This window comes from Grampus griseus (genome assembly GCF_964374135.1).
Source record: "Grampus griseus genome assembly, chromosome: 1".
NCBI classification, from domain to species: domain Eukaryota; kingdom Metazoa; phylum Chordata; class Mammalia; order Artiodactyla; family Delphinidae; genus Grampus; species Grampus griseus.
Genome location: NC_139017.1, coordinates 130535363 through 130555948, shown reverse-complemented (window position 1 = coordinate 130555948; position 20586 = coordinate 130535363). Strand labels below are relative to the sequence as shown.

General features: G+C 40.8%; 1 protein-coding gene across 8 annotated transcripts in view; it reads left to right on the top strand.

Annotated features, from left to right (window-relative positions):
• The window catches only part of PATJ (PATJ crumbs cell polarity complex component), a 357190-nt gene that overhangs the window by 258493 nt on the left and 78111 nt on the right, over nucleotides 1–20586 (top strand). For all 8 annotated transcript variants that reach the window (XM_082652883.1, XM_082652885.1, XM_082652881.1 and 5 more), the window contains one exon: nucleotides 5285–5365. In XM_082652883.1, the coding sequence (XP_082509009.1) occupies nucleotides 5285–5365 (81 nt within the window). The remainder of the gene's footprint in view (nucleotides 1–5284; nucleotides 5366–20586) is intronic.

Here is a 20586-nt window from a genome sequence, read left to right as displayed (position 1 = left end):
GTTTGGATGTCACGCATTAGGCACTTGGAGCTGTTGAAGGCATTTTGAATAATGAAATTGTGTGATCAGGGCTCTACTTCACGTAGATTAGTGTAATAGCAAAGTCAAAAATGTCTTGAAGTTGGAAACCCAATTAGGAAGTTACTGCTATGGTATCTCCTGAGAGGTACGAGGGCTCAAGTATACTTGGGAGGCAAGATATTTATTCCATTACTCGACAAAGCAGGCTGAATCTTTTAGAATATCTTTATAGAAGTAAGAATGGTCATTTTTTTCTTTTTTCAGAAGTTGGGTTTTTTTGAATACTAAGTGAAATGGAGCAGGCCTCATACAGAATGGAGAGGTTGATTACCCAAGGATTCCTATTAGCATAATTTCCATTTTATCTTTAATTGTGCATTGCCTTTCTGGAATTCTGAATAGCCTTGAAGATATGCTGATAATTGGGAGTAGGAGAAAGAAATTTAATTTGTCACATCAAGTAAACATGACTTTGCAGAAAGAAATATTTGTGAACTTAGGCTGGCAATGAAACTAATAAATCATTTTGTGATTTTTTTTTTTTTTTTTTGCCGGGGCGGGGGTGGTTACGCCGGCCTCTCACTGTTGTGGCCTCTCCCGTTGCGGAGCACAGGCTCCGGACGCGCAGGCTCAGCAGCCATGGCTCACGGGCCCAGCTGCTCCGTGGCATGTGGGATCTTCCCGTACCGGGGCACGAACCCGTGTCCCCTGCATCGGCAGGCGGACTTTCAACCACTGCGCCACCAGGGAAGCCCCATTTTGTGGTTTTTTGAAGAGAGTGTTGGTTTTACGACATATGGGGATGACAAAATTTAAACCAACATAAGTTTTATTTTGAAAAAGAATTTTCAATTATGTCAGAGAGGTATAGTTGCTGGGGGTTTTTTGTTATTAATTTTGCTTAGTAAAATCTTAAAAGGAAAACAGTTGTATTTACTCTTTTGTCATGTTAAATGAGGAGAGAGGGTAGGGAACAACACTATGGAATGTTTATCTGATCAGAAGTGTTTTTCCAAACCACAATAACATCCTTAACTAATTTAACTTTTATTTATAGCCTACTCTCAAGTAAAACATAAATTCCTACTGTCAACGTTCTCACTGTCTAGTTGGAGAAAACTGTAGACAAATACTGGGTATGAAAACAATAAAGTAGTACAAAAATAAAATAAAATTTATTACCACTTTATGTTGAAGATGTTGGAGGAACCCAGCAGAGGGAGTTTAAAACTTTCAGAGGGTTTGGAAGAGACTTCTCAGTAGGGATTGAGTAGCATTTCTTATCAGTCCTTTTGTGGGGGAGAAGGCGGTAAAGTCTGTGTTCAATGTACAATCATGAGCCATGCCTTTTCCTTTCATTCATCTGTAAAGCGTAATTCACTGTGGAATGTACTGACCACAGTCTTCATGAGGAAAGGTCATTCTCTTTGAGCAGCCTTGGCTGGGCTGGCAGCTTTGGACAGGTGGTTTGAAGATCAGCAACAGAGGAAGGGAACCCAGCCATCCAGATTAGCTGAATCATCTTGGGTGTCAGTGGGCCACCGTCCATCAGCCAGATGGTCTTCAAACCACCATGATGCAATTGTGCTTTGGAAATCATGCCTGCTGACCTGTTTTTCCCTTTCCATCTGACTGATTCCTGTTTTTTAAGCTTCTAGTCAGCAGGGTATTTTATATATATGAGCCATTCTGTTCTCAGAACAGAACCCACATTGTTTTTGTTCAGTGCTTCATTTAAGCGTGAAAACTCTTTTATAAACGTTGGCTCTCCTAGGAAAGTAAATACATTATCGCTAACCTCTTTCAAGTCCAGCTTCCTTTTTACCTGACTCTTCTCTCCATCTAGATTTTGACTTTAAACCCTCCTTATAGAGCTATCTCAGACTAAACAAGTAACTAAAAACAGAAGAAATGCTTTAGAAGGGTCTCAAGGTACAGTTAAAAAGAGCATCAACTTTGAAATGAGACAGACCTAGGATGAATATAAAAATGAATCAGACCAAGGAGATGAATGAGGCTCAGATGGCAGTGTCAGGCATCTTTCCATCTCATCACGGAGATCAATTCTGTACATACATAATTAGGATACAAATGAGATGATGTATGTGACATAAGGAATTCAGGTAAACTGTTAGGTAAGCTTAGAGGAAGAAGAGACATCTTCCAGCTAAGAAGAAGGAAAGGATTTATGGAGTAAGGGGCATTTGAGACATGGCTTTGTATGATAAATTCTGTGGATGTAGATGTAAAGTGTATTCTTTTTTTGTTTTTATTCAGATCTTAAAGGATCTGTAGATCATGTGTAACCTAGACTGCCTTCCCCATGTTTTCTTAAATTTTCTAAGTTAAAGCATCAAACAGCTCTTTTCTTTCCCTCTTTTGTATTCATTTTATAAAGACCAAGAAGATCTCATCTCTTTTACTCACTTTGCTGAGAACTGTAACGACTTCTCTGATTTTTTAAACATCACTTTCCTTTCCCCAAGGAGACATATATTTAATTAGATGAATGGCATCAGCTAACCACCATCCTGGTGAAAAAGCTCCTCTCATCTGGGACAGAGGAGTTGGCCATTTGCAGTGTTACTAGAGAAGCCACCTGTGGATTTGTTTTACAATCCAGTGCTACAGTTACAAGCATTGTTTCCATTATATCCTCCAGTTAGATAGCATAGCCTCCCCAGGGCCTCTTCAGGGCTTCCCACAGCTTACAGAACTAGACACACTAAGTAATCAAGGCATTAAAGGTTTTTCATCTATTATATACTGATTTTTAAAAGTATAATTTGTTTCTTCAGAATTTTTCTGTCTCTAGAACTTACCCACTGTCTAAAACACTGAAAATCTATATATTTTCAAGCTTTTTTTTTTAACTTCGGCATGTTTATATTATATGGTAATTTCTTGATTACCCAAAATTCATGGAGAGGAGGATGTATCTACTGAAATTTTTTGGTTAACAAATGCTAAAATGCTTTTTGTTAAAACCATGGTCTAATGACAGTGATTTTTTTTTTTTTAAGATTATGAATCCTGTCTTCCATAAGATTAGTTACCAACACTGAGTACTGAAAAGAAAGAATAAGAGAGAAACAAGAGAATCATTTACTTAGGGCCTGGAGCATAGTTACCAAGAGCATGGCCTTTGATGGTACTCTTACCTAGCTGTGAATCCTGGATCCGCCTCTTACTGGCTAGGAGTTCTTTAACAGGTTATTTTAAATGTATCATTTTTATCATCCTTGAATTGGGATCACAGTGGTACACACTTATTTAGCCTTTTTATGGTGACTACATGAAACAGGTCATGGACAAAGAACCTGTCTCAACAAAAAGCTAGAAACAAAATTAACTGTACCTAGTGTGCTGATAGACATTTTACATGTTAGTGCATTAATCTTCAAGGCAACCTGATGGGGTAGTATTTTTAATTTGATATTTTTATCTGTACTTTAGAAACAAGCACAAGTTGACCCTTGTAAAACATGGTTTAAACTGTATGGATCCACCTATATGCAGATTTCTTTCGATAGTAAATACTACAGTACTACCCAATCTGCGGTTGGATGCCAAGGGACCACAGATACAGAGGGCCAACTATAAATTATACACAGATTTTCAACTGTGGGGAGGATCTGTGCCCCTAATCCTCACATTAGGGTCAACTGTACTCAGATTTAGAAAGTAATTTGCAGAAAATCTCATAATTCTAATTCTAATGTCAAAGTTGAGATTTGAGTTCAGATCTGACCAATTCTAAAGCCCATGCTACTTACTTTCTTGGATTTTTTCCTTCTAGATATTTCTCGTGTCTCTCCTTTATTGTTTTTAACATGCAGTAATACACACTAACTCTTCTATAATTGAACACTGTAGAAATAACTAACGCAAAAACTCCCTAATCCCTCGTCCTACTCTCCAGAAGTATGCAACTTAAAAAGTTTGTTCTATGTGCTTGCACGTATTTTCCCTGCATTTATATCTACATGATGTATGGGGCTTTTTTCTGAAAAGATTTTGCTAATTTACATTTTTCAATGGTGTGTGAAAATTCCTGTTTCCCTACAACGTTATCAATACTGAATGTTATCTTTCTATTCTTTTGTCCATTTGATAGATGAAAAAATGCTGTATCTTTGCTTTAATTTGCACTTCTTAAATTACCAGATTTAATGTCTCAAAATCAAAACCATTTCTCTACTAACAACTCCACCTGAATTTGTACTAATCCCAGATGGTGATGTTTGAAAATAAAAATCCATATAAATACAATGCAAATACTCCATTTATTATCCTTATTCTCCTCTATGTGTCCTCAGAAAGCAAAGAAAGTAACTATAATATATCATAATTCAATTGAGGAGATGCCTAATGTGTTTTGGAATTTTAATGTGGCTTATTATTACCAGATGTCTCATTTACATTAAATAAATATTTTTAGGAATCCGCAGGAAAAAAGTCATCAAGAAAGCAAGTACTGCATTTATTGGTTCGGCCAGTATTTATCAAGTGTTTTCCATGTGCCAGGCAGGGTGCTAGGTACCTGAGTTTCACAAATAAACAAGATAAACATAGTCTCCCATCAAACAGTTTAACCTTGTGCAGAAGATAAACAAACGTCTGAGAAAGTTTTGGCTGGAGGGAACCGAGCAGCTAACTCAGACTGACTGAAAAAATAAGTAAGTAGATTAGCTCTCCTTAGAAGATTGCTAAGAATAAGGCTGGGCTTCAGGTTTGGTTGGTCCAGTGGCCGCATTTTGTCATCAGAGAACCAGTTCTTCCATCTCTGCCTCTGCTCTGTCATTCACAGGCTGCTTTCCTTCTGGTTGTGGGATGGCTGCCCATGGCTATTTGCACTTCATGCTCTCTTGTTAACTTGGGAGGTATGGGGACTTCTTGTGGTTCTTTTAAGATCTATGAAGGTCCAGCAAACCTCTCTTGGTGTCTCATTGACCAGAACTGGATCACATACCCATTCCTGACAAAATCATTGGCAAAAAGAATAAGAGTAGCCTTAAGGCAGTCAGGCCTTCTCTTGGGGCGGAGAGTAGGAATCAGCTTTCTCTAAGGTGTATCTCTGAGCAACAGGTTATTGTAGATACCATGGGGGGGAAAAAAAAGACCTACTGGAAAGGAAGAAAAGAAGAAACAATATCCACTACAACAATAAAACAAGCAACTATGATTGAGTATCTGTACTACAGTTCAAGTCAGTGCGAGTGAAGAATGACATCTTTGCCATTTTCTTTTTAATGTCTCATAGGATCAGAGTGGCACCAGTGAGGAAGACAGCAGTCTCGAAGCTTGTATCAAACAATTGCCTAAAAGTGAAAGCTCCAAACTGGTGAGAATACTGGGTGTTTCATCCAATGTTCTTTTTAGGGATGAACTGTATATATTTTGGATCAGTTGTGTTTGCTTCTCTAGGAATCTTGAGCTCTGAGACAGGGGAAGCTATTCCATATAGCAAATGACCCAAAGAACAGTGTATTCTCCTACTTTCTTCATATTTGAATGGGACTAAAGAAGCAATCTCTTTTAAATCTTGTTTAATATTGGGTTTCTTTAAGGCTAGGGTGGTGCTGAATTAGTTCTAGAGGCACGAAAAGAGATGTTAAATGGATTCCTGTGTTCATAATAAAAGATACTTAAACTTATCCAAGGGCTAGAGCATTAGGAGAGAGGCAGTTTTAGAGAACTCTTCCTCCTTATGTGTCCTAACGTTTCATATCTTGTTATTTAATATTTATGGAACTTTTACTGGGTACCGCGTGCTGTCCTGTGTTCTACATTCATTTTCTGATCCTCACAGCTGTGGGTGGCGATATTTTTCTTTTACGTGTGTGGAAACTGAAGGGTTGCTTAGAGATGTTAACTAACTTGCGAAAAGCCACTCACTAGTATGTTCTAGACCTGGAGATTGATCTCATTCGGTCTGACTCCCAAGCCTTTGCTCATAATCTACCTTTCTGTTTTGCAGCCTAGCACTTCCAGGGTTAGCCTGCAAGTTCTAGAAAGAAATGTGGGCTTTTTTTTCCCCTCTGTTTCAAAATATCTTATGAGTCTCAAAGAATTAATCACTTAGGTGGGTCACTGTGATTTTATGACAGCACAGAGTTGTTCATTTTACTTCAGGGAGTTTGAAAAATCATCCATTTATCTTCTTTCAACTTTTATATATATCAGGACTGGCTTAGATTCCATATCCTAGAAAATGAACTGATTCTTTCAGGATGAAGGAAAAGGACATTTAGGCAAGAGTGGAAATTATAATGGTCCGCTCTTACACAAACCCTATGTGAGGCATCAAGAATAGTGGGACCAACAGATTATGACCATTGTTCTTGAACAAGACGTGCCAAAGTTACACTGTTCCCTTTCCAAAAGACAAACTGCATCTTTGCACTGAAGAGGAATGAGGAACATCAACGAATTTCAAACTCCAGCTCCTTCGTTCATTTAAAAATACTACTGAGACTTCCCTGTTGGTGCAGTGGTTAAGAATCCGCCTGCCAACGCAGTGGACGCGGGTTCGAGCCCTGGTCCGGGAAGATCCCACAAGCCGCGGAGCAGCTAAGCCCGTGCGCCACAACTACTGAGCCTGCGCTCTAGAGCCCACGAGCCACAACTACTGAGCCCATGTGCCGCAACTACTGAAGCCCACACGCCTAGAGCCCGTGCTCCGCAACAAGGGATGCCACCGCAATGAGAAGCCCGCACACTGTAACGAAGAGTAGCCCCCGCTCACCGCAACTAGAAAAGCCCGAGCGCAGCAATGAAGACCCAACGCAGCCAAAAATAAATAAATTAATTAATTAAAAAAAAAAATTTTAAAAACCCTACTAACTGGTTCTTTTTGGCACTGTTTCTCCAAAGATAGATTAAGGAAAAATCTTTTAAAGCAACAGGACTTTGCAAGTAGAGGCCCCTGATTTCATCCACAGAGGAAATGGTAAAAAGAGTGAGAACGCTCCCTTGCTTGTTGGGAGAGGCAGGTAGTCCCACAGAGGCTCACTTACAGGCTGCAGGCAAAAGCCACCCGTCATCCACCCTCTGTTCCCAAGAAGGCAACACCAGTGATGGGGCTCCAAGTGCCAAAATAATTGGAGAGCCCTACCCTCAGGCAGAGGACCTCAAAGACTAAGGATAATGTTTAGATTCTTTCATACTGCATTTTAATAGAATAAAAGCTTCCCCAAACCCATTGACTGGTATTTTTCTTTCTCCCCTCCCCCCCCACCTCCTTCTCTTTTTGGTATTCTACAATTTCTTTGTCACCATTTCCAATAGAATATCCATGGTCTAGTCAACTGAGGAAAGATAGCCAAATTTGAACTTTTATAGCATAAATATAAATATAAGTGGCCTAGCATTGCTTAAGAGTGTGTCTAACTTGAGCAAGTTAGACCTCACCAAGCCTCAGTTTACTCATCTGAAGGATGGGAGTGACCAGGATGTTATGAGAAACAAATAGGCAATAAAGTATAAACATGTAGTAGAGTATAAGGTACATAGTTGGTGCTTAGCAAGTTCATGCATTAATTCAGAAAATATTTGCCAAATGACACTATGTTCCAGGCACTGGAGATACAGTAGGGAACAAAATGTACCAGAACGCGTGCCTTCATGGAGACTCATTCATGGGTAGATGGGGGAAGGGAGATAGATAATGCATAAATTAGCAAATTATATTAAATCATGAAATTGCTGTTCTTGGGGTAAAAATTTCATCTGGCTCAACCTAACATATTCATTACTGTCTCATCATAAAGTACAGTTGACCCTTGAAAAATGCATTGGTTAGGGATGCTGACCTGCACAGTGGAAAATCCATGTATAGCTTATAAGGCCCCCTGTGTTCTGGGTTCCTCCACATCCACGGCTCCAACCAACCTCAGATGGCGGATTGTGTAGTATTATTGTATTTACTATTGAAAAAAATCCGTGTGTAAGTGGACCCACATGGTTCAAACCAATGTAGTTTAAGGGTCAACTGTATTAATAACAGTTCCTCATCACTAGTCGTCATTTGCTTGTTTCTGTTATGAGTTTGGCACCAGCTCCCCTGCTTTGCTGCACCGTTCTAGGATGGTTGCTGATGCACCTCGTCAGAGGACAGCATGTGATCTGTATGGGCCTTGACTCCTGTTACCTTAGTTTATGTCCGTTGGAAACAGTAAGCTCTAACCCTTTAAAGGTTGAATTTCTTGCTTCCTGTGGGAGCATATATCTCATCAGACACTGCTGGCCCCTACAGGAGAGACCAGGAGAAAAGCACAGGTCTTGCTCTTAAGCAGCTTACCCTCAAGCATCAGTGAGGATAACAGAATTTGTACCTGGAAAATCAGACCAGGCAGAAGTGTATTAAAGAGAGAGAAAAAAAATGTTACAGGAGTTCAAAAGTGAAAGGAAAACCGTCTCGTTCAGGGATTAAGGACGGTTTCTTAGACTCTTGGCCTTTAAGGTGAACCTTTAAAGATGAGAAAGCAATTGACTACTGAGGGGTTCACCAGGTGAATCAAACAGTGTGGGTGATGTACAGTGTGCAAAGTTGAACAGTAGCATCAGATAGAAGTTGAACAGTAGAATCACAGAACTGAAGGGACTATATGCTTTGAATTATAGATTAACATATTCATCTTTTTATGTTCAGTGCTCAATAAATGTCTCCTTAACTACATGGATACACATATATACAAGGCGCTACCTATGAGAAACTATACTCCAAAGGGCTATTAAAGTGCTTCTCCAAGATTACCTGTTTTCCGAGCTAGACTAAGCCATGAGTTTACATATATTCCAGTGCTTATTTCCACTGTCCAGTGATGATTGGCTTTCGTCCATATCTCAGGAGTCCCCAGATTCACAGCCAAGGAGTTTATAATAACTTCAGTAGATATTAGATTTCTCTAAAATATTTTTTGAAAGGAGAATGACTTGTTTTTAGACAACTGATCAGGTGATGGTTGGTGAAGCATAGATTCCAATTGTGAGAGACTGGAGACAGGGAAGTGTCTGGAATCTATTTCAGAAGTCTAGGTGAGAGCCTGTTAAGACTGTTTTTTAAGCCTTTTGAAAGGAACTTAAAAAAAAATTTTTGCACAGAGCTTTGCAATTTGCAAAACTGCCTCACCTATTATCTCGTTAGCTTAAATATTTTAATATCTATTTTTTCTAACATGATATTAGTTCATAATTTTATTCAATTTTATCCCCAAAATAACCCTATGTAAGAAGTAGGGCAGGAGTTATTTAATCACTGACTTACAGATGAGATCTCAAGCTGCTTAGTGAAAGACCACAAAACTAGAAATTAGAAGAGCTGCACCTCATCCTGAAGGGTCCTTGTCTCCCTGGTATCTTGACATAGAAGAGCATGAATCCCTAAAATAAGTATTTTAATCTTTTGGGTATAAACCTATGTTTTTATCATGCTGGGGATATCTGTGTTAATATAATACACTCTTTTGGGGCAGTATAGCTAAATTATTAAGCGTGCAAAGATTGGAGCCATTCTACTTAGATTCAAATCCTGGTTCCACCATTTACTAGCCATATAACCTTAGGCAAACAGCTTAACCTCTCTGTGCCTCAATTTTTGCATCTATAAAATGGGAGAAAGAAACAAAAGGTTATTGTGAGAGAAAGGAGTTAATAACTATAAAGTACTAGGTAGAACCATGCCAGAGTACCCGGAATGACTGTGTAAGGGGGAGTTGTTGTTAATGGTGATGATGATGTTATGCTGATTAAAGCATTAAGCGTCAGCCAGATGAGGATTAGCTGTTCTGAGTGAAGCATTACGTGTAACTTGGAAAACTGAAGTGAAGTTTTTCAAACCCCAAAATGCAACTGCTGATAATAGATAGCATCTATTGAATGCCTGTGTGCCAGGCATTATTCTAACATCATTCACATAACAATCCTATGAAGTTAGTACTAGTATTATCTCCATTTAAGAGATGAGGAAACTGAGATACTGAAATGTTAAGTAAGTTGCCTAAATAATCACCCGGTGAAGCCAGGATCCAGGTCCATGCACTGTGAGGCTGGAGGCTGCACTCTAAACCACTATGCGGTACTGCTTCTCGGAGAGATACAGATATAGAACAAAACTGAAGTCAAGGGACAGCAAGAGAGTTACACTGGGATCTGAACTTTGTGATTTTCATTCCCTAAACCTTGAACTCCAATATAGAAAATTATAACATAGAAACAGGTAGATACTGAAATTTACCTTTCAGATTGGTAAATGAAGTGATATAGACCTCCAAACCGATGTTTCATAAAATGAAGGAAACTAAACATTTCAAGAAGCTAAGCTGTGCCAGGCATTTTCATACTGGTTATCTTATTTAACCCAATGATGCACATGTTTTTAGCCCTACTTTACTGATAAGGTACTGAGGCTAGGAGATGTCAAGTCTGTTCCTAAGGTCTCACAGCTGGTGGGTGCTATGGCTGGGACTCAAACCCAGTTCTCTTTGCCTCTAAACCCCATCTTCTCTTCATTGTGCAGTTCACATAGACAGCCTTTCTTGGACTGTCAGAAGTATCACCGTGTGATCTATTTGTTCAAACAACAGATATTAATTGAGTATCTCTTGCATGTCAGACAACGTTATGTACAGGGGATTCAGTGATGAGCAAAACTATTAGCACTTCTTAAAGGGCTTGAGATGTTCAAGGACAGGTGTTCACATCAGCTTGCTGTCTTTAGAAGCTCAGTATTTAGGTGGGGAGGAAGGAGCAAGAGAAGGAAAGGAAGAGGTAGTACTGTGTTGTTCCTTTTTTTTTTTTTCCGGTACGTGGGCCTCTCACTGTTGTGGCTTCTCCCGTTGCGGAGCACAGGCTCCGGACGCACAGGCTCAGCGGCCATGGCTCACGGGCCCAGCCGCTCCGCGGCATGTGGGATCTTCCCGGACCGGGGCACGAACCCGTGTCCCCTGCATTGGCAGGCGGACTCTCAACCACTGCGCCACCAGGGAAGCCCCTGTGTTGTTCTTATAAATATCTAACCTCTGTTCTTGCTGCCACCTTTGGATCTCTAACCTTGTCTGATTCTATAGTTTTCTGCCTTGATGTAAAACCAATTTATGTTTTCTTTGGTTCTTGTCTGTCTCCTCCTCCATGTTGTTATAGATACTAATAGCCAGTAAAATAATTTCAGAGCTACTAGCTTACAACAAAATAATAAAAGGACAAATAACTCAATTAAAAGATGGGTAGGGATCTGAACAGGCATTTCTCCATACAAATGGCCAATAAGCACATAAAAAGATGGTCAACCTCATTAACCATTAGAGAAATGCACATCAAAACCACAATGAGGTACCACTTCATACCTGCTAGGAGATTATAATCAAATACACAGATAATGTAAGTGCTGACAAGGATATGGAGAGATTGGAACTCTCATACATTGCTGCTACAGCCAGTTTGGAAAACAGTTTGCAGTTCCTCAAAATATTAACAGAATTACCATAAGACCTAGCAGTTTTACTCCTAGGTATATACCCAAGAGAAGTGAAAATACACATCACACAAAAACTTGTAAACAATTGTTTACAGAAGCATTATTAATAATAGGCCCCAAATGGAAACAACCTAAATGTCCACCAATGGATGAATGAATAAGTAAAATATGGTCTATCCATACAGTAGAATATTATTTAGCAATGAAAGATAAAGAAGTACCGATACATGATACTATAAGAATCAAAATCTGCAGCATGGCTTCTCTCCTATTAATAGGGCTATTATTAATAATGCTGCTGTAAACAGTTGTGCACAAGTTCTTGTGTGATGTGTATTTTCATTTCTCTTGGGTATGTACCTAGGAGTAAAACTGCTGGGTCATACGGTAATTCTGTTAATATGGGCACACTTGCCCAGTTTTACTTCAAATTCTTACATTTAAGCACCATTATTTATAGGGGAAACTGAGAGCCAAATATGGTAATGGAGGTTCCAAATGATTATGTGCACTTTGCACTAGAAGACTTGTTAGGAAATTACTAATAAGCTTGCCACAGACATAACAGCAGAAGTGCTTCAGCCACTCATGTGTGTTCTTGTGATTTTAGGTTGCTGTAGATTGTTTAAGACAGCTTATTTTAAAAGTAGAAAAACAGATTTTGTAAGTGGTTGCCATTAACTTGCTACTAAATTCCCAATGTATTGATTGAATCAATAAAAAGCCAGATGTTACCCCCCCCCAAAAAAAAACAGAACCAAAATCTATAGAGACAGAAAGTAAATTAGTGGTTGCCTATGACTGGGGGATAGAAAGTGACCCTAATGGGTACAAGCTTTCTTTCAGAGATTATGAAATGCTCTAAACTTCAATTGTGATGACACTTGTATAATTCTGAATGGTAAAACCATTGTATTGTACACTTTAGATGGATGGATGTTATGATATGTTAATTATATCTCAGTAAAGATGTTTTAAAAAATTACAGGAGGAAGAAGAAAGAGGGGAAGACAGAATATAGACAATCCACAAACTGAAACCAAATCAGAAATTTGATTCTAGGTAACCTCTACACTGGAAATTCTGTGATTCTGTTAAAGAACTATAATATGATCCTATGCGAGGAACTTTTAATGTAGTCTCTCCACATTTTGGAATCTTTTTGCAAGTGTTTAATATAATCTGCACTCAAGAAAAAAAGCCCCACTTCTTTGTCCATCACAATTAAAGCTTGACTTTACCTTATAAATTCCTGTGTTCAGCCTGTTGCTACACTCTGTGCTAGTTCCTGGGAAGATGCTACCAAAGGTAAACAGACATAGTCTCTCTTCTTGTGTTGCTTACAGTCTTCATGGGAGAGTGACATCGTGTAATGTTACATATAGCTTGAAATCTCAACTTTGATAAAAGCTAAGAACTAGAGGCGCTTGGTGCTAAGAGAGCACAGAATAGGGGGCTTTGACCTTATCAGGGAGGGCTCTCCCAGTGAAAACTGAACTGAGATCTGAAGAAGCTGGCGCTACCAGGCAGTGGGGCAAAGAAGAAACAAAGGAGGGAGCTGGGCAACCTTAGAGCCTCCGGGAGTTTGGGGAACTGAAATTCTGAATGTTCACGGTCGCCAGAACTGGTGAGATGGGAACTAAACTGGAGTGGTTGACAGGGGCCAGGCCACGCTGATGAGATGGACTCTATGCTAACGGTAGTGGGAAGCCATGGAGGCCTTTCGGAGGTGACTCTAAACTGTAGCTGTAATGTAGCGATCAGGTTGGACAGGGGCCAGAGTGGATACTGATGGGCTCCCTGGGAGTTTACTGCGGCAGAGGCAACGGCAGTCTGCAAGAGATGGCGGTGGCAGGATATATTCTCATATTCTGTCTTTGCAAAAATTATAATAAAATAAACAGCAAGGTAATATATGCGTTTACCTGGTAAGTTCCACAGACAGTTGCCAGTCAGAGAATTTACCTTTCTTGCTCCCAGTATGCAAACCTTCTGCTGGACACGTGCTTTAAAGCTTTCCTCTGAACGCAGGTTTGGAGCTATTAAAATGGCAGTTGTTACACCATCTGGGTCTTGAGAACAAGCATCATCCCAAGGCTTGGCCAGCAGCCCAAGATAACCTTGCTAGGAAATGCCCCCAGCAGATGTGCCCGTCATTCTAGCCCCACTCTATGACACTGCTTAGCAACAGTGCATGCAGTCTGTATCAAGTGATCCCTGTCATTACAGACCTACTTCATGTGCAGCAGCCTCAAGAACATTTAGACTTTTCAAAATTTTTCAAAATGTTTAGGTTTTTTCACACAGTCTGCCGTGTTTGTCTTTACTGTTGTCTTTCATTATGAAACGTAATTTCTGACCCTTAGGGCAACAATAGAAAAATGAGAGTATTCCAGTCAGCTCGAGGTGGCATTCAACCTGTAGTTTCTTTGTGGAGATTTTAGAATTTACAGGGTAGCAAGATGCCTGGGGAAGCATGAATTGTTTCTGAATTAACTATCATTAACTTAAACGGGCTGTGACATGGAAATTCACGCGGCAGCTGACAGTGCGTTTTACCATTTGAGTCCCCACCAGCCAGAATAGCAACATTTTAGGAACACTCTTTACTCTTTCCCTTCATACACTTGATCCACATAAAGTTTTCAAACGTACTTACTGAAAAATCAGTGTTAAGTGTTACAAATAATACCTCTATCTCCAAATGGTCTGATAGTACTTGCTTTCTCAGATGAAAAAGGCTGTCAGATATAAATCGTGGGCTCTGATATCTGAATGGACATAAACATCCCCCCTGCCGTCACTAGCTCTGACCTAGAAAGTGACTTATCCTGTCTGCCTTCATTTCTCCACCCAAAAATGGGGGAGGAGGAGACCCTCCTATTTTCTGTGAAGATGAAGTGTGATTTTGCACGTGAAACTCTTAATAGTGCTTGGAATGCAGTAAGGGCTCAGTAACTGTAGCTATTGTTAACACCAGATTTTGTCTATATAAAATCAGCGTGTGCTAGAACTCTCGTTATTCAGTACACATTTCCCGAGAACTTGTGATGTATCAAGCTCTAGGAATGTAAAGATAAATAAGACATCTTTCATCTAGGAGTTCACCACATTAGGTCTAATGCAAAGGTTACAAACTGGTTGTCAGGAGATTTTTACATTAAAAATCCTGGTTTCTATTTTCTACTGAAAACAGACCAGCATTCCAAGCTGCCCCTTTCATCAACTATGTACTTATAGTTTATTTCAGTCCCTACCTTTCCACCATTCTCTAACCCCTGCTTAGAGAATGCCTGTTTCCCCGTCACCTGTAAGTACTTGAGTACCTACATCATCCCCATCACCTGTGAGTACCTGCGGCTGCATCCCAGGTCTACTAGCTGTGGCCATGCAGGTGGGCCTGGCAGAAGGTGAAAGCCGAGCAGTAGACAGGAACTGGGTAGTGGAGGGCCTTGTGGACCAGGAGAAAGGTCTTTATACCAACAGAAGCCTTTGGAATGGTTTTTATAGGGGGATTATAATGATGAGATTAGCCTGTTGATAAGATCCTTTTGAGCTCCCTGTGAAGAATCTGCTAGCAGATGTCAAAACTGAAGGCAGGGAGTTTAAAAAGCTGCTAGAGGAAATGAGATGAAAGTTGACAGTGACCTAAACTAGGGGATCTGTCAGTGAGTGCAGATTTTCAATAAATACAGGAGTTAGAATTGGTAGACTTGATGATTGTGTGAATGTCAAAGTTGAAGAAGAGGCAGGGTGAGGCAAGGATTCTCGGATTACATCATGGGTAGCTGGCTGACTGCCTGGTTGGTTGATGCCATTCACTGATAAAATAATGAGGAGGAAGGGAATTCCCTGGTGGTTCAATGGTTAGGACTTGGCGCTTTCACTGCTGTGGACCCGGGTTCAGTCCCTGGCCAGGGAACTAAGATCCCGCAAGCCACTTGGAGTGGCCAAAACAAAACAAAAAACAAACAAACCAAAAAACCAGGAGGAAAAGCAGGTTTGTGGGGAAAGATGATTTGTTCCTTCTTGTCTACTGAGTTTTAGGTGTCTCTGGAAGAGAGGAAACTGTTATTTATTTATTTTATTTTATTTTATTTTATTTATTTATTTTTTTGCGGTACGTGGTGCTCTCACTGTTGTGGCCTCTCCCGTTGCGGAGCACAGGCTCCGGACGCGCAGGCTCAGCGGCCATGGCTCACGGGCCCAGCCGCTCCGCGGCACGTGGAATCTTCCCGGACCGGGGCACGAACCCGTGTCCCCTGCATCGGCAGGCGGACTCTCAACCACTGAGCCACCAGGGAAGCCCGAAACCATTATTTAATGACTACTTATTAGGTACCTGTCCCTGTAGTAGGCACTTTAAAAGATTATCTTATTTATCCCAACAAAAACAGTAGTAGTAACAATAGTAATAATAATACCATCCACCATTTATTGAGCACTTATCATTTGTTAGGAACTGAACACAGTGTATTATCTCCATCCTCCCCATCATGGAGCATTATTCCCTCCATTTGGCAGACGAGGGACCTGAGTATTCCAGTTGATTCACTTGCTCAAAGGCTTAGGGGCAGTAAGTGCCACAGTAAGGATTCAAAACCTTATGTTTGACTCATAACCTTACATGCCTGACTCGTGCCAGACTGCCTCTCCAAGAGGTATTTGGTATTAACCCATAAAGAAGCTGAAGTTTAGGAAGTCTAATTTGTCATAGAGCTTGTAACCTATAAGTAGAAAAACCAGGACATGACCACTGTCAGACACCAAAGTCCAAGCTTTCTTCTTTGTCCAGATAATACTAAAGAGTTATTAATTAGACCCATGTGGATCTGTGACGGTTCTCACTGGTCAGTGGGAAATATGAAAAATAATAACCATGTGGAGAGTTCTTCATAAAGCTAAGTTTATTCAATTTAAAAGACTGTCCTTTAAGAGTGTGTCCTACCTAACTTTTTCGTGTTAAAATGGCTCTTCCTACATGACATTGTGGTGGTAATATATGGTGATAGTTGTGGGGAGAGGACTCTAATAGGTTGACCCCTCTTAAATCGCTGATATTTGACCATTTCTTGACTGATAAATTAGCAAATTCATATACTCCAACCTAATATTCCCTTGCTCTCAATTACCTGGCCAGAAAAAAAGGTAACTCTATAACCTCAAAGTCCTTTTGAAAAATTTCTGGTCTTTGAAATCCCAAAGTCTAAGAAAAATCTATTTTGCTTCATGTTGTGATCCTAGAATCAGGAGTACTTTGGAAATGATTAGATGAAAGCAGGCAAAGACAGAGATTAATAAAGGCTGCCTGTGGTTTTATTTATTTATTTATTAAGTAATTTATTTATTTTTGGCTGTGTTGGGTCTTCGTTGCTGTGTGTGGGTTTTCTCTAGTTGCAGCGAGCGGGGGCTATTCTTTGTTGTCACGCGAGGGCTTCTCATTGCGGTGACTTCTCTTGTTGCGGAGCATGGACTCTAGGTGAGCAGGCTTCAGTAGTTGCAGCACGCGGGCTCAGTAGTTGTGACACACGGGCTTAATTGCTCCACAGCATGTGGGATCTTCCCAGACCAGGGCTCGAACACATGTCCCCTGCATTGGCAGGCGGATTCTTAACCAACACGCCACCAGGGAAGTCCCTGGCTGTGATTTTAAACCTGTTAACTGGGAGGCTGATACTGTCACTAATTTAAAAAAAGAGAGAAAAAAAAAACATCTATGGGAGAAGATAATGAGTTCAGTGTAGAATTTTAAAGGAATAATATACCACACGACTTCTGATACAGGTTCAGTTTATCAATTTTGACTGCTGTGCTTGATTAAAAATTATTCCTAAGTGTTTTTAAAGTGCTGGCATCCAAGTTTGGGGAAAAAAATAGTTTAAAATGTGTTTCTGATGATTACAGGCTTCTTGTTAAGTCTTACATCCAGGCTGGAATTCTCAGGTGTAATATCCTGCTCATTTTTTTTTTTTTTTTTTTTTTTCGGTACGCAGGCCTCTCACTGCTGTGGCCTCTCCCGTTGCGGAGCACAGGCTCCGGACGCGCAGGCTCAGCGGCCATGGCTCACGGGCCCAGCCGCTCCGCGGCACGTGGGATCTTCTCAGACCGGGGCACGAACCCGTGTCCCCTGCATCGGCAGGCGGACTCTCAACCACTGCGCCACCAGGGAAGCCCTCCTGCTCATTTTTAAAACAAGGTCCTGAACTGTGTGCTTAAAATCCATTTTTATCCCCAGTTTGCTGTCCATCAAGAACTGTAGGATTTCTGGTTCAGCTACGGAAGCCGATGCCACTGTGTGAATATTATTTTCTGTTTCAAATCCAATATTTCAGATCCAATGTGAAAATAGCATCTATAGCAGGAGTGTAGGCGTTCCCTACAGAAGAATGTGTCTGAGTCAGCGCTGGCCTCTCTTTTGTGACAGTATGCACATTGCCAATGGCAGAGTTCAATTACATTGAAATATGTGCCATTTTTCACAGCTCATTGTACTTTATGTCTTGTATTTCTGAAAATCACTTGAGATTTGCCTACATGATAAATTTCCCTTTCCCAGTCATAAAAAAAGACAGTAGATCTACAGTCAAGTCTACTTCCTTCACGAAAGTCACGAGAGAAAAGCTTTTGGCTTTTCCTTCCATTCTCTTCCCCTCTGCATCATAATGAAGATAATATAGAGATGTGAGGGTACCCAGTAAAGTAACCTCATGAACTCAAAGACAGCAGAAATATAGGTACACATTTTTAATACAAATTCACATCTTGGACGTCTGCTAGCTTTCTTTCACTCCCAACCAATTTAATGGCCTGCCGTGGAGACTTGTTATTCAACTTGGAATTTCATCTTGCCTAGAAGGAAGCTGTTGCTTACCAGATAGTTCTAAATTGAGAAAGTAATCTTATAATTATTCAGCAAGCATGATGGGCCCAGAGAAGCCCTTAGTTGTGACAGCTCAGAGCCCTGAACTCATACTTTCTTACCTATGTTTGGTGCCCCATGATCTGAATCCCAGAGCTTCTCAGAAATGTTACGATGTTCTTTGCATCTGTAAAGTTTTCACTTCTCTGGGAAGGGCTTATTTGCTGACATAATTTTAAGATCATATAACCTAAAACCTATGTTGATTATCTTATCTTTCAAAGAAAGCAGAAAATAAGTGACTTTATATTGAAGGCCTGTTATATCCCCAGCACTGTGCAAGCCACAGGGCATATCACAGTGAGTGTGACACATAAGTCTTCCCTTTAGAAAGCTTCCAGAACTGCTGAGAATAATGGCAGCTAACTCTGTCACTGCATTTACTATGTGCTCCAAAAGGCATCATTCTAAGTGTATTAATTCATATTTTATATGAGATCAAGCCTATTATTATCCTCATTTTATGGATTAGGAAACTGAGGCACAGAGACACTCAACTAATAAGTGTCACAGCCTGGATTTGAATCTGACTTTAAATAAATGACTTAGTGTTGATGAGTACTGTTGAAGGGAAAGTAAAGATGCTGTGGGAGCTTTTGCTAATGTGATTTCACCTGATCCAGGTGGGTAGATGAGTGGGTAAGAATTAGGGTGGGGGCTTCCCTGGTGGCGCAGTGGTTGAGAGTCCGCCTGCCGATGCAGGGGACACGGGTTCGTGCCCCGGTCCCGGAAGATCCCACATGCCGCGGAGCGGCTGGGCCCCTGAGCCAAGGCCGCTGAGCCTGCAATGGGAGAGGCCACAGCAGTGAGAGGCCCGCGTACCACAGAAAAAAAAAAAAAAGAATTAGGGTGGGACTGATCTAGGCAAAAGTTGTCCTTTGACTACTTTTAGGCTGAGCAGCTTTCTTTAGTTTGTTGTCTTGTACTCAGTTCACTTCATCTCTATTTACAGACTCAACTCCAGTGAGTTTGTTATTCTGATCGTTTCTGGGCTCCACCTCATTTTAATCAGAAGTCTCTTGGTGGCAAGCGATAAAACCTCAACTTGATCTTATAGACAGAAGGGGAAATTCACTGATAGGCTACAGGTTCTTCTTACATAATTGCAGGAAGGGACAGTTGGAACCAGAGACCTGGTGCTGGCAGAGGTGACTCTGCACATTTGTCTGACTCTCTTCTACTTCACACTGGCTTCCTCAGCACGGTATGAGCATGGCTGTCCATGGCTCCTAAGCCTCTCTGCCAGAAAGGGGCTGGCTCTCTGCCCTTGGGTCCACTGTGGAAAATCTATAGGATGTTCTTGTGCGGTTCAGGTGTCCACACTTGGACCAGTTACCGTGGCCAGACAGACAGACATGTTGAGTACCCAGCTTTGGGACAGAAGTCAGCCAGCTTTGGTGATTGTAAGCTGGATATCAATCCATTATTATCTATTATAAAGAACATTCCCAGTGTTGCCTTTTATGTCCAGTCCTCTGAAGCTCCTTCTCTTGATCAGAGTAATTTGCCTGGCCCGCCAAGCATTTTCTTTCAGCGGCTCATAGTGCTGCGCTGAGGATTATAACATAATGCACACAGAATGTGTCATATCAGTATGTTTCATGAAATGAGAAGATCTTTCCACACTCCTTCCTCAGTCTTCTTATTTAGAGGTCCCCTGTGCAAAGTCAACACCTTAAAATGTCCCAGAACCTCATCTTTGAAGGCACTAAGAGCTCCCTTGGAGCAATAGCTGAGAGATTAGTAAGTTCTAAATTTAATTGTAAACACGAAGGAAAGTGACTCACCCAAGGTCACTGCAGTGTCAAGTGCCATGAATTTTGTTTTTCCTGCCCAGGCTCGAAATAAGCAGGCATGCCTTGTTCCGACTTGTTGAATCTAAAAATGGAATCATTATGTTGAGGCCAACTCTTGGGAATCTTGTATGAATTGTTGGGAGGAAGTGAGCCTTTCCCTGCCCCTGTGGTTTACCCCTCGGTTAAGGGCAGGGACTTTGGAACAAGATGTGTCTGTGTTAAGTTCTGGCCTGGCGTATACTTTGTTTTGTTTTTTTTAAAATTTTATTTTAATTTTATTTATTTTTACTTTTGGCCGTGTTGGGTCTTCGTTGCTGCGTGTGGGCTTTCTCTAGTTGAGGCGAGTGGGGGCTACTCTTCATTGCGGTGCGCAG